General features: G+C 43.7%; 1 protein-coding gene across 7 annotated transcripts in view; it reads right to left on the reverse strand.

The window, feature by feature from the left end:
* Pla2g6 (phospholipase A2 group VI) overlaps window positions 1–14,506 on the reverse strand; it is a 48,618-nt gene that overhangs the window by 28,099 nt on the left and 6,013 nt on the right. For 5 of the 7 annotated variants that reach the window (XM_041672053.1, XM_041672052.1, XM_041672051.1 and 2 more), the window contains one exon: window positions 11,133–11,381. In XM_041672053.1, coding sequence (XP_041527987.1) covers window positions 11,133–11,341 — 209 coding nt within the window. In that variant the 5' untranslated portion in view covers window positions 11,342–11,381. Of the gene's footprint in view, window positions 1–9,582; window positions 9,662–11,132; window positions 11,382–12,024; window positions 12,149–14,506 lie in introns of those variants that run through there. The other 2 variants (XM_041672054.1, XM_041672056.1) reach the window with 2 other exon arrangements.

The raw sequence follows: 14,506 nt of genomic DNA on the forward strand, positions 1-14,506 counted from the left end.
TGACTTCTCCTGCCCACCATGGCGGCGGCAGTGAGCCAGGTAATCACACTTGGTTTTTCTTCACCTGCTCTGTTTAGAACAATGTCCAGCACAGAGGAGGGCGGGAAATTCAGTGTCATCCTAAGCTATGTGACAAGCTTGACGCCAGCCTGGGACACATGAGACATTGTCTGAAAAAGCTGAAGTTCAGCAGACTGGACAGTGTTGAAGAGAAAACTAGTGAGCGGGAGAAGAGTCCACAGAAAACAGACAGAATCAAGTGTAGGGACAGAAAAGAATGGAAAAATATGGAAAAACAGTAGAGACACAAACCATCAAGAGGGGGCCAGATGCAGAGCAGAAGAAACAGACGGAAGTCTTATTTGAAAGGTTAATATCTTCAAACTTTCTAAAACAGACTTTTAAAAAGCTCTGTTGATTTCCTATATCCCCCAAGTTCATCCCCATATAAAAAACAAAAAACAAAACAAAACAAAAAAACCCCAAAATGTAAAAATGTAAATGCCAAAGCTGGGTTTGATGGCACTCACCTATAGTCCCAGCACCCAGAAGGCTGATGCAGGAGAGATTGTTGTGAGTCTGAGAATCCTAGGCCTCAGAGTAAGTTTCACGGCTGCCTAAACAACAGTCTGTGACCCTATTTCAAAACCCAAAATAAACTAAAAATAAGGCAGGCAAGGTGGCTCAGTGGGTAAAGGGGCTTGCTGCCAAGCCTGACGACCTAAGTTTGATGCCCAGGACTCCTCATAGGATTGACACAAGGAAGAAAGGGATTCCTGAAAGTTGTCTTCCCACACACAGGCAAAGAGGTCATTTTTGGAAAAATATGTTATTAATTAATTTATTTATTTGTATGTATACACATACACATGTCAGCCAGAGACTGAAACTCGGATTGTCAAGTTTGATGGAAAGAACCTTTACCCATTGAGGCATCTCATTGTACCATAAATAAATCTTTTAAAAAACAAAACCCCATCGCAGGGTAGTGGTGCACATCTTTAATCCCAGCACTCGGGCAGCAGAGGCAGGTGGATCTCAGTGAGTTTGTGGCCAGCCTGGTCTACAGAGTGAGCTCCAAGGACAGCCAGGACTCTTACACAGAGAAACCCTGTGTCAAAAACAAAAACAAAAATCCCAATCCACATCTACCACCATGTACAGGCTGTACAAAGGGCTCCGAATTCTCTGGCATGCCCTTCACCAAGCCACCAGGATCTGTGTGACACTGCTCTTTGACCCGGTTGGCTCACTGCTTTATCACAATAAGAAACAGCAAAGCTGTCCCGGTGTCTTTACAGAGCCTTGAAGATACTGGAGGCTTCTATGTCTCTCTCAGGACCTGGCTGGCATGTCATGGGGAGCTGGGGCAACAGGGGAGATCCCTGGGCCCTGAATGAAGACACTTGTGAAGAGAAAAGTGCAGCCGAGCTGTCCGAGCAGGTGCTCTGCAGAGAAATGAGTCCTTGTCACTGGGCTCTGCTCAGACCGCAGATTTTAGGCTAAATGAATCGGTACTGCTTGAGGCCACTACATCCTGGGATGCTCTGTTACAGCAATAACTGGCACTGAGGCACTGTTCAACACAAGACAGAAGAACCTGATGTGTACACAAGCTGCAAGGAGGGGATTAACATGGCAGAGGATAACCACAGTGGGACAGCTGGCTTGTCAACACGGAAGTCAAGACAACACAACGACAGCTCCACAGAGCCAAAAGAAAACAAATCCTGGGAGAAGACTACAGTAAACCCCCAAACAAACAAAGAACAATCCGAGGGGGCTGGAGAAACGGCTCAGCCGTTAAGAGTCCTCGGTGTTCTTGGAGAGGACCAGAGGCCAGTTCCCAGCACCCACCCTTGTAGGGCGGACCACAAGTGCCTGTAACTGCAGCTCTGAGAGTCTTGTTGTGGGGTGCGCTGTTTATGTTCTGACAAACAAAACTTGCCAGATCAGTGAGCAGAGCTAGCCACTGGTTAACCATAGAGGCTGGGCGGTGGTGGCACATGGCTTTAATCCCAGCACTCAGCGGGTGTAGACAGGAAGTGACAAGATGGGGTGCAGACAGGATCTCAACCCCTTTTGGATGCAGGAAGGGGATGGGTAGGAAACAATTAGAGGCTGCTCCCAGTTCTCTGATTTTTCAGGTTTTTACCCCATATCCGACTCCTGGTTTTTATTGATTCACACTGCATCTGGTGTCCAACTTTTGCAGCACGAATTCACAAAATAGCCGCTTTCCCATGGTTTTGCAGTCACCGGCACCCACCAGAGCTGCACGTGGCAGGAACTGCACCAGGCAGAGTCACCACACCATCAGTTACATCCCCCCCCCCCATTTCCCCCAAGAGTCTGGGATTTTTCTGTTGCAGCCTGAGTCAGCAGCTTTCACGCATTCCCTCGTGCAGACACCTGGCTCTTTGGCTTCTTTCCCCCCATGGGTTGCGGGCTTTTCCTGGACCCCCTCCTCAGGCTGCTGATGCTCCATCAGACGCAGCTGTCCGCAGTCAAGCTGCTGACTGCCTGCGCTCCGTTCTCCACTCAGGCGGGCTACATGTCACCTCCATAATCACCAGATTTGGTGAGACAATTGGGAATTCTTAAAGGGGAGAATTAGATTTAAAAAAAAAAAAGTTTTTCCCACGTTAAAAATGGGAAAAACGATTACAATGGAGGGAGTTAGGTTTCTGTGTGTTACACAATGAGTGCTTTAGAAATGGAACAATTAAATGAGGGCTAATTAACTAAGACTGGACTTACATAATGTCCAATTATAAACACTATTGAGTTGATTCTTTTTTTTTGTTTCTGTTTTGTATTCTTTGTTTTTTGAGACAGAGTTTCTCTGTGTAGTTTTGGGGCCTATCCTGGAACTAGTTCTGTAGACCAGGCTGGCCTCAGACTCAGAGACATGCCTCTGCCTCCTGAGTGCTGGGATTGAAGGTGTGCGCCACCACCATCCAGCTTGGTTTGATTATTTTTGTTTTACCCCTAAAAATGTTGGTTGATGTGAATGCCAAGTTGGTTGATATGAGTGCCAAGAAACAGGCTTTAGAAAAAGTTACTAAAGAAAATATGCCATTTTGACTCTTAAGTTACAAGCCTTAAGAGATATTCAGATAAAGACAGGAATTTAAAGGAGAACCAAACTCAGCATTACATTTTAAGATTAGAGAGGAACAGCGCAAGGTTTTCAAACAACCAACCTTAATTGATCCAGTTACCTTAGGGGAACTGCCAAGTGACAGGTATCCCCAAGGCTATGTAAGAGCTGACTGGATTCCTGTGGAAATGTTAGATTTGAGGAGATTTAAGGAAGCAATAGTTTGATATGGTATTCATTCACCTTTTGTGAAGCAGATGTTAAATTCATGGTCAACTAGTAAAAGAATTATTCCACAAGGGCTGGAGAGATGGCTCAGTGGTTAAGAGCATTGTCTGCTCTTCCAAAGGTCCTGAGTTCAATTCCCGGCAACCACATGGTGGCTCACAACCATCTGTAATGATGTCTGATGCCCTCTTATGGCCTGCAGACATACACACAGACAGAATATTGTATACATAATAATAAATAAATATTTAAAAAAAAAGAATTATTCCACAAGACTGGAGAGACTTGGTTAGAGCAGTATTGCAGTCTGGTCCTCAACTGCAGTGGAGGACCTGGTGGAAAGATGAGGCTAGGACCACTGAACAATGAAGTAGGGCTAGAGGGATAGAAATTTCCCCAAGACCAGCTTCATGGAGAGGGTGATTGTGCTGATGTACAGACAGAGTCTCCGTATGATGACCACACCTTGGCTCTATGCCATGCAGCAGCTTTGAATTCTGGGGACAACAGAATTGAAGTCGGAAAGAGAACTGAGTCATTTACTAAAGTTATACAAGACCCAAAAGAAAGTTTCACTTTTTTTTATAAATATTGACTTTAGCTATGAATAGAATGATATCAAATTTAGAAGACAGACAAATTGATTCTTTGACTTTTGAAAATGCTAATTCACAATGCAGAAGGATAAATAGGTCTTTATTTTTTTATTTTTTATTTTTTTAATTTTAAAAATTTTTTTTAAACAGGTCTTTAAAGGTAAGATCAGCACCCATAAAGGAATGAATCCAAGATATAGTCAATATTGAATATTATCATCATGATGATAACTGGATAGGACAGGTGATTTCCAGAGGCTCGAAGAAAAATCAAAATGTCAGGTGTTTTAATTGTGGCAAACAAGATCACCAAAAAAGGAATTGTAGACAAGGCATTCCCAGAAACTATGTTTCTTTACTCTTTCTTTTTCTTTTTTTCTTTTTTGGATTTTTCGAGACAGGGTTTTTCTGTAACTTTGAAGCCTGTCCTGGTACTTGCTCTGTAGAGCAGGCTGACATAGAACTCACAAAGATCTGCTTGTCTTTGCCTCCCCAGTGCAGGGACTAAAGTTTTGCGCTAGCACTGCTTGGCAACAATGTTAGATTAGTAGAAACATTGTTTCTAAGAATGTTTCTTGAAACAATGTTTCTTTTTTTTTTTTTTTTTTTTTGGAAATAGGGTTTCTCTGTAGCTTTGGAAGCTGTCCTGAACTAGCTCTTGTAGACCAGGCTGGCCTCGAACTCACAGAGATCCACCTGCCTCTGCCTCCCTAGTGCTGGGATTAAAGGCATGTGCCACCACCGCCCAGCAACAATGTTTCTTCTATTCTAATCAGAAGGCTCTTGCCTTCTGGAGTACATAGTAGGTATGGCAAAGGCCTACACTGGACCAGTGAATGCAGATCAGCAAGGGACAGACAAGGTAATCCTTTGATATTGGAAAACACTTTTTTTGGGGGGGGGGGCTCTCACAGGCCCCCATTTCAAATTCAGTTCAATCATTTTCTGTTACCATAGGGGAAACTGCTCCACAGAGCAATTAAAGGACCTAAGGCCTATTGTAAAAAACAATGCTGCTCTGGATGACAGAACAGATTTAGAAGATAAAACAAAAATTTCAAGAGAAACCACAAAGCAAATATTATAAAGATTAGATTTTGAACAATAGAGACCTCTTGGTTAGAAGAGGTGACAGTTCATCAAATAATATGACCATTCAAACTAAATAGTTTTAACTTATAAAGCTAGCAAATGCTTTTCATTTGATCAAGCATAACTTGCCAAGGGAATCTCCCCAAATCTAGGGTAGGGGCAGGGTTTTGTTTTTGTCTTTTAGGAGAATGAAGGCATCCAGCTATGAAATCTGAAGACCACTGAACAAATGAGACACCTGAAGAAAAAGACTGAATCATCCAGAGAAAGTGTCCCAAGAAAAAGAATAAATTGCTCTATTGGTAGATCACATTTCCAACAGAATAAAATTTCATAAATTTTCCCAAATGTTTGCTTCCGCTGTTCTCTACAGACATATAACACAAATGGTCTTTTTGTAGTCCCAGTCCAATTAAAAATTAAAGCTGGCTTTGGAGTTTGAGCACGGCTCTCTCCTTCTCTAAACCCAAGCATGCTTATTAAAATAAAATCCAAAATCCTTGTATCATGTCAGAAGAGTCACCTAATATGGGACAGGAGAATAACCAAAATTAGAGACTATTTTATCGCCACTAATCTTGTAATTCTTTGTTTTTATTTTGATCTTTAACACTTTTAGAGTATATTATCTCAAAAATTATAAAATTAATATATACATTAAATTTTGTCATGATATTAATGGTCATATAGAGTACTAACTAATTCTAAGAAGGCTTCATCTAGCTTTCAGTACATGACTTCGGGTTTGAGTTTCTATCAGGAACTAGGAATTAAATTTTTGCACTCTTAACGTACATCACAAATTATAGTCCTTTAGCCTCTTTGAGATCTGCTACATGTGACATTTAAACTGTTTAAGTTTTCTGCAGTGAACCATGACCATGCCTAACAGCAACCTTTGAAGTCCCCAAGAGGAGGAGGGAGCCCCACAATGACGATTCCACCAGAACCATGATAACATCACTAAGCTGACAAATACCACCCATAGATGGCATTGGACCACAAACTGCTCAGGACCATGTCAAGATGGCTAGCTGAGATGCTCCAGCCTCACAGACTCCTCTACCCAGGACTTGAAATAAGCCTTGCACTTTTCCAAAACACAAAACCTGGACAGCAGGTGATACAGCTAGCTCTCCCAGGACTTGATAATTATCCCATCTTTTTCAGGTCCCCTACAGATGTCATTGTCCCCAGACAGCAGAAAGTAATTTTAAAAAAACAACGCCCACATTCCCAAGAGGTGGGGGTGGGCATTTTTGGGTTGTTCAATGGGTTATGGATATTGCTCATTGTTAGGGGAGTTGGTTACAAGTTGTTATTGGTAATGGTCAGGAAAAAACTGAACAAAGGAGATTAGATTCAGGGATCTTGCTCTGAAAAGAAAAAAGGGGATATAAAAATATATAGGAGGAGTCGGGCAGTGGTGGCACACGCCTTAATCCCAGCACTCGGGAGGCAGAGGCAGGCGGATCTCTGTGAGTTCGAGGCCAGCCTGGTATACAAGAGCTAGTTCCAGGACAGGCACCAAAAACTACAGAGAAACCCTGTCTCGAAAATAAAAAATATATATGAGGGGGGCTGGAGAGATGGCTCAGAGGTTAAGAGCACTGCCTGCTCTTCCAAAGGTCCTGAGTTCAATTTCCAGCAACCACATGGTGGCTCACAACCATCTGTAATGGGGTCTGGTGCCCTCTTCTGGCCTACAGGCATACACACAGACAGAATATTGTAAACATAATAAATAAATATTTTTTAAAAAAATATGAGACAGAAGATAAAAGGATAAATTATTGAATCTACCTTTAAACCAAAAAAGTTACTAGTCTTAAATATTTTACACTAGTATGGATTTTTGTATATTGATACCAATTTGAGGTTATTTTTGTTGGAACATACTGTACATACATTTCTACTCTTGTTCAAGGTATAGTAACCTATACAGATCATTTAACAATGTAAAGAAAATTAATTCCTAGTCCTTGAAAGTTATTATTACAAGCTATTATATTATATTAAAGAAATGTAGGTTAGTAGTCAGTCACCTTTTACAATCAAACTTGTAATCATATTAGGTATGTTTTCAGGGTCAAGCAGAGATAATTTTTAGATAGACATGTCATCTTCTAACATTTCATAGAGCTACAGAATATTGGCATTTATGTTTTAGTAACAGAAGGTTCTTTTTTTATGACACTGAGATATGTCTGCTCCTGGCAGCACCAGAGAAGATAATGTGCATCAAAGAAACTCTATATGGAGTTTACTTTCTCTGTGGCAAAAGTGAGCCACTGGACAAGAAAATGCCCTTGCCTCGACTGCTGACAGTGTGCTGTCCAAATTGGATAGGCAGGACACAAAAGAAAGTGATTACCAAACTTTTTCAAGACAAGGTAGGACAGCCCTTCAGAGTATACTGTTTCACTGAAAAGTCTGTCAGATATTCTAGGCTGGTAGACTCAAGATGGATACCCCAACATTACAGAGAAACCTTGGGTGACTGTCCAGGCAGCCCGATGTTTCAACATTACAGAGAAACCTTGGGTGACTGTCTAGGCAGCCCAATGTTTCTGTCATTTCTCACATTTTTTGGAAGTCACTTGTTTGCACTTCCTGCTTACACAGGCATTACTACTTCCTTCTTGGGTCTCTGGTGGAGTTCAAGACTAGATAGTCACAGTTTTCCTCGTTAACAAATTCAGAAAAGAAACTCACAAAAGAGGTGTAAAGTGAATAAGGTTGAGAGATATAAAAAGATAGTTTTGGTTGATAATATACAGAATTAGAAAGTGAATTAGGTACAACACTTTGAATTCACCAAGATATGATAGATAATGGAGTATTTTCTCTGAATTTGTCAAATGTTAGTAGACTAGACATTGTTAATGTAATTATTGCCTTATATAACTGTATATAATTTTTGTACTTACTGTATATAGTTTTTCTATGTTGGTTAAAACCTTTGCTTTCCATTTAGACAAAAAGGGGGAAATGTTGTATGATACTCTGCTTGTGTTCTGACAAATAAAACTTGCCGGGAGATCAGGGTGGAGCTAGCCACTAGCTAACCATAGAAGCAGTGGTGACACATGCCTTTAATCCCAGTACTCAAGAGATGCAGACAGAAAGTGCTGAGGTGGGGTGTAGACAGAATCTCAACCCCTTTTGGATGCAGGAAGGAGGCAGGTAGGAAGCAACTGGTAGCTGCTCCTTTGTTTCTCTGATCTTCCAAGTTATTATCCTGACAATCTGACTCCTGGTTTTTATTAAGATTAATTAGATTAATGCTTCAGAATCTGACACCATCTTCTGGCCTTTGGAGGCAGGCACACAAACAAAAAAAATTAAAAAATAATAGCTGGGCATGGTGGCACATTCTTTAGTCCCAGTACTTGGAAGGCAGAGGCAAGTGAACATCTATGAGTTTAAGGCCAGTCTGGTTTACATAGTGAGTTCCAGGACAGCCAAGCTATATAATGAGTCCCTGTCTCAAAAAACAAACCAAAATAAATGAATAAATAAGAGAAAACAATAAAATATTACAAACGCATGAATGGAAAGGGCTAGACTCATGATCATGTGTGCTGTATACATTCACAGTTTCTGCAGGCACCAGGCATGCATATGATGCGCAGACATGCATGCAGGCAAAATAGCTGTACACGTAAAATATAAAAAATACTAATGAATACATATATATGATATTAATATTTAGGCATATATAACATCTGTAAATATATATAAATACTAAAACACACACACACACACACACACACACACACATATATATATATGTTTTTTTTTCAAGATAAGCTTTCTTTGTATAGCCCTGCCATTAGAGAACTCACTCTGTAGACCAGGCTGGTCTCAAACTCAGAGATCTGCCTATCTCTGCCTCCTGGGTGCTGGGATTAAAGGTGTGCACCATCATGTCTGGCCAGTAATAATATTTTTTTATATTTATTTATTTATTATGTATACAATATTCTGTCTGTATGCCTACAGGCCAGAAGAGGGCACCAGACCTCATTACAGATGGTTGTGAGCTACCATGTGGTTGCTGGGAATTTAACTCAGGACCTTTGGAAGAGCAGGCAATGCTCTTAACCTCTGAGCCATTTCTCCAGCCCTAATATTATTATTTTTTATTTTTTTATTTATTATGTATACAATATTCTGTCTGTGTGTATGTCTACAGGACAGAAGAGGGCACCAGACGTCATTACAGATGGTTGTGAGCCACCATGTGGTTGCTGGGAATTGAACTCAGGACCTTTGGAAGAGCAGGCAATGCTCTTAACCACTGAGCCATCTCTCCAGCCCCCCCTAATATTATTTTTAAAAGAGAACTATTTTAATGGCTGAGAGCTGAGCAGGTACATCACTGATGATGCTCCAAATGGTTCAGCACTGCTGAAATGGGCTCTAGTCCACTTACCCACTTACAATAATGCGCTAGTAGTCACTCAAAGGAATGAATCACTGACAATATCAAGTCTCAGGACAAACAGTATCAAGATATCGCATTCACAGTCACTAGAAAAATACATGATCATTACCTACCCAGGTTGTCACTGCCTTGGGTCCACCAGCATTCCTGGGGAACAGGAAGGTATGCACACAGCAAAAGCAAGAAAGACCCTACATCTCCATCAACTGCACAATAAATAGTGATGTGCGGTCACATGCTGCTTGATAACGGCTGCATTTTGAGAAATGTGTGGTTAAGAAGTGAATGGTGAGCCAGGCGGTGGTGGCGCACGCCTTTAATCCCAGCACTCAGGAGGCAGAGGCAGGCGGATCTCTGTGAGTTCAAGGCCAGCCTGGTCTTCGTAGCGAGTTCCAGGACAGCAGGGATACTTAATGAGACTATGTCTTAAGAAAAGGAAAAAAGAGGCTGGAGAGATGGCTCAGAGGTTAAGAGCACTGGTTGCTCTTCCAGAGGTCCTGAGTTCAATTCCCAGCAACCATTTGGTGGCTCACAACCATCAATAAAGAGATATGGTGCCATCTTCTGGTATGCAGGCAGAACACTGTATACATAATAAATAAATAAACCTTTAAAGAAAGAAAAGAAAGAAAAGAAAATGAGTGAAAAACACAAAAACAATGAGCATAAAAGTTGGTTGCCATTCTTTGGTGAATGGGGCCTCAGGAAACAGTGTTTTCTGTTTCTCAGCATGGAGCAGTACAGAGGCATTTGTGATGAATCTCTGAGTGAAAGATACTCTTCTAGATGTCTGTTGTAGTTCACGTTTTTAAAATTGCTTATGTATATGTAGGTATGTGTATATGCAGGAATGCAGATGCCTTCAGAGGCCAGTAGAGGGCACCAGCTGCCTGGAGCTGGAGTTAGAGTTGTGAGCTGCCTGACCCAGGTACTGAGAACCTGGGCTTAGGTCCTCTGCATGAGCCCTCCCTGCCTCTGAAGCCCTGGAACAGCCTTCTTCCTTCTCCTCTGGAACAAAGCAATCCCTCTTCCATAGCAGCTCTGCTTCCTGTGTCCCTATGGTTACCTGGGCTCTACATCTGTTACACCACTCCTTACAAGGTGTTAGCAGACCTGTGTACTTGGGGCTTCCTTCACCAGTCTGCAGGTTCCTTAAAGACACAGACCATGTGTGTCATCTCACAGGACTCCTGTGAACAGGTGGATGATGGGATAGCCAGACAGAAGAGCAAGCAGAAACAGCGATGGTATAAACCCACCTCGACATCAGGCAGCCCAGCTCCATCAGACCCTGAAATGGAGGCTTGGCTCTCTGGACTCTCCCCTTTTCCCACCCTGCCTTGCCCAGGCATCCTGCCCTAGTTTTCTAGGCTCAAGAAGTCCCAGCAGGCCTAGTGCCAGCCATAACACAATAGCTGTCCAAACCAAGATCCAGCTGAAGGCCACCCCAGCGGGTCCCTCTCAGCTTCCCCATCCTTCCTCCTTCCCGCCATCTACAGGAGTGAGGACTCGGGAACTGATCCATTATTTTCTCTTCCCGGCCCTTCCTTTCAGTACTATAACTTTCAGGCAGAGCTCCAAAGAAGCCCTATCCACATGAACCCCAAAAGCCTAAGAGGGAGGGAATGAAAGGAGAGGTGCATTCCCACTGCCCGTCACCTACCGGAAGCCATTCTGTGGGTTCCTAGGGTTCATCAGGATGCAGTCCCAGGTACGACTGGAAGCATTCTGGAACAGGATCAGCTGTCCTTCCTCTCGAGCCCGTTCACTGGAGGCGTAGTCGGCCACCAATACCTCCTTCACCCGGAATGGGTTTGAGAACAAGTTGGTGACACTACTGAGGGTGTTGACGAGGCGTCCGAAGAACTGCATCCTCCGTGGGGCAGGTGAGGGCCCAGCCTGCCCTCTCACTCTGAAAGAACATAAGGTCTCTGGTCAGTTGGACAAAGTCTCTCATGCCCACCTACAGGTGTCCTGCCGGGCACTCCATCATCCCCACAGCTCTGGGCCCTAATTCTGGACCTGCAGGAACCTGAAAAGGAAAGAAATGACCCTGAGGGGAACAGCAGGACTGTTGGAAAGTTCTAGAGTCCCAGGCCAGGCCAGGGACCACTCTGACAGAAGACTGTTGCGGACAGTAAGGACAGCGGGCGTGGATGTGCTATCTGAGGCAAGGCCTGGGCAAGTGAACAGCTTCTCACCTCCAAGTTAAAGATGACGTTCTGCAGATAGCACATGTCAATTCCATAAGCAAAGCCAAGGGCCCCTCACTACGACACATCAGACTGCACCACACCACTAGGAAGAGGGCAGGGAGTGACTGTCTCTGCACCCTGTCACTGGTGGTTTCTCACAGAGCTCTGAAAGCAGTCATGGAGACAGGTCCTTGGGATGAAAGTCAACTCAGGCTCAGACACGCCAAGTGTGTGTTTGGGGATTTGTGAACATAGAGATGTGTGCCAATGTCTGTGCGTGCTTGTGGAACCAGGGCCAACTTTCAGGTGCTTCCCACCTTGTTTTTGAGACAGGGTCTCTCTCACTGACCTGGAACTCACCAAGAAAGTCAGATGGGATAGCAAGTGAGACCCAGCACCTCCTGTCTGTCTCTCCAGCATCATGATCCCAAGTGCAGGTGATTGTGTCCAGCTTTGTTTGTTTGTTTGTTTTTTGAGACAGGGTTTCTTTGTGTAACAGTTCTGGCTGTCCTGGAACTCACTTTGTAGATCAGGCTGGCCTCAGACTCAGAGGTCCACCTGCATCTGTCTTCCAATTGCTGGGATTAAAGGCATGGCCACCACCATGCAACTGCCCAGCTTTTTCAGATGTAGGCTGGAGATGAACTCAGGTCCTCACATTAGAATGACTGAGCTACCTCCTTAGCTGAGATAAAAAAAAACAAAAACAAAAAACAAAAAACCTACAAATTCAGTCAGAGTTTCTGCTACAAAAGTTGTCTCCCAGTTTAGATTGGAGTCTTGGATTTGTGTGCCACGTACACTAAAGATGGAACCCAGGGCCCCACATTCATCAGGCTGCACCCCCAGTCCCAGAGTTAGAAATGTGTTTTCCTAGGCTCCCAGAAAGCACACTACCTTCCCCAGAGGCCACCCCCTAACTCAGAGTCAACATGCCACCTGCTGAAGAGTAGGCCAGACAGCACAGACAGAGCACCGCACTAGGGATGTCCTGAGGGAGGTGGCACATGCGTGGAGACCAGTTCTCAGCCTTGTTCTGCTCTGGTCCAAGGTAGAAAAAGAGGACTGGCCTTGGAGATGGGATAAGACAAATCAAGTGGCCTCCAGAGTGAGCTAAGAACAGAGCCGGGTCAGCCATGACGCCACCTCAGAGCTTCCCTTTCCAGATTCAGCAGCTGCATTCTGAAAGCGTTCATGGAGAATTCCAGAAATAAGATATTCATTAGTTGTAAACGTTATGCTCTTCCAGATGCATGGTGAAGGCAAACCATGCTGGTGTCCCTCCCCCAGGTGCACACACAAGCCCTTTCCATGACTTCCACACTACAGACACATCACCTGTTAGTCACCTAGCCGCCTGCTTCCTTCTCAGACAGTTCTGGCACTGTGGTGCTTGTGTCCAGGTGGCTCTGGTGCTAATAATGGCATCAAGAACTAGCGCTGCTGGGAGTGTACTTGTCTGGCATACACTAAAGACAAAGCCCAGAGTCTGCAAACCCTAGCACTGTATAAACTGGGCATGCTCGTGCACACCCATAATCCCAAGCACTACTCCAGGGGTGGAGTTCAGGGGCATCCAGGCCCACGTGGTGAAGTCGGGGCTAGCCCGGCACCTGGAAGACAGTGCTGTTCTAATGCTATCTCTATTTAGTCACCCCACCCCCATTTTACAGATAAGGAAACTAAATCTTAGCGAATACAACTGCAGCTTCTATGACAATAGTGAGACGTGGTGGGAAGAACATAAGCTGTGGTCCTCTCCTTGAACACAGGGGCAGTCATGTTTGGTGGCCCACACCTGATATCCCAGCACTCAGGAGGCAAATGCAGGTGGTCAGCCTGGGCATGTCGCACATTCCAGGCCAGTTCTGAGTCTATGGTAAGACCCTGTCTTGACAAATCAAAGTAGACAGGGCTGGAGAGGTGGTTCAGAGGTTAGGAGCACTGGCTGCTCTTCCAGTTTCCAGCACCCACACAGCAGCTCACAACCATCCGAAACTCCAGTTCCAGGGGATCTGGCGCCCTCTTCTGCCTCCACAGATGCCAGGTATTCACGTGGTGCACAGACATACATGCAGACAAAATAAGTAAGTATACACAAAATAAAAATCAATAAACCTTAAAAAAGCAGTAAGACACAAGACTCATTAAAATAAGACACTAAGAAAAATTTCACATGATCTCACTTACATGTAGGACTAAATTCAAACAAAAAATTGAACAATGGCTATTGGATCAAGAAATAGAACAACATAGATCAAAGGTCACAGTTGGGCATTGTGGAATATTCCTTTATACTGTGTGAATATATGTTGCTGTGATTGGTTTAATAAAGCTGACTGGCCAACAGCTGAAGGGGACAAGGTTAGGCGAGAGAGCTAAACCGAGACTGCTGGGAGGAAGAAGGGTGGAGTCAGGGTTGTCAGCACATGCAGAAAGAAGCAAGATGGGCATGTTGTACTGAGAAAAGGTATTGAGCTACATGGCAAAGCATAGATAAGAAATGCGGGTTAATTTAAATGTAAGAGTAGCTAGTAAAAAGCCTGAGCTATTGACTGAGCATCTACAGTTAATATTAAGTTTCTGAGTGATTAGGTGGGAGCAGCTGCCAGCACAGGAAAACTCCACCTACAGAGTGTAGAGGCACAGGTCTTTAATCTCAGCACTCTGGAGGCAAAGGCAAATGGATCTCTGAGTTCAAGGCTAGCCTGGTCTACATTGTGAGTTCCAGAATAGTCAGGGCTATAAAGAGAGACTCTTTAAAAAAAAATCAAAGATCACAAAATAGAGAATAAACGAGTCTGGACAGACAACATAAAGTTATGATTAAAAGTAAGACTAC

This window comes from Microtus oregoni, unplaced genomic scaffold (assembly GCF_018167655.1).
Source record: "Microtus oregoni isolate MIOR12 unplaced genomic scaffold, Mior012 000022F_ref0000154, whole genome shotgun sequence".
NCBI classification, from domain to species: domain Eukaryota; kingdom Metazoa; phylum Chordata; class Mammalia; order Rodentia; family Cricetidae; genus Microtus; species Microtus oregoni.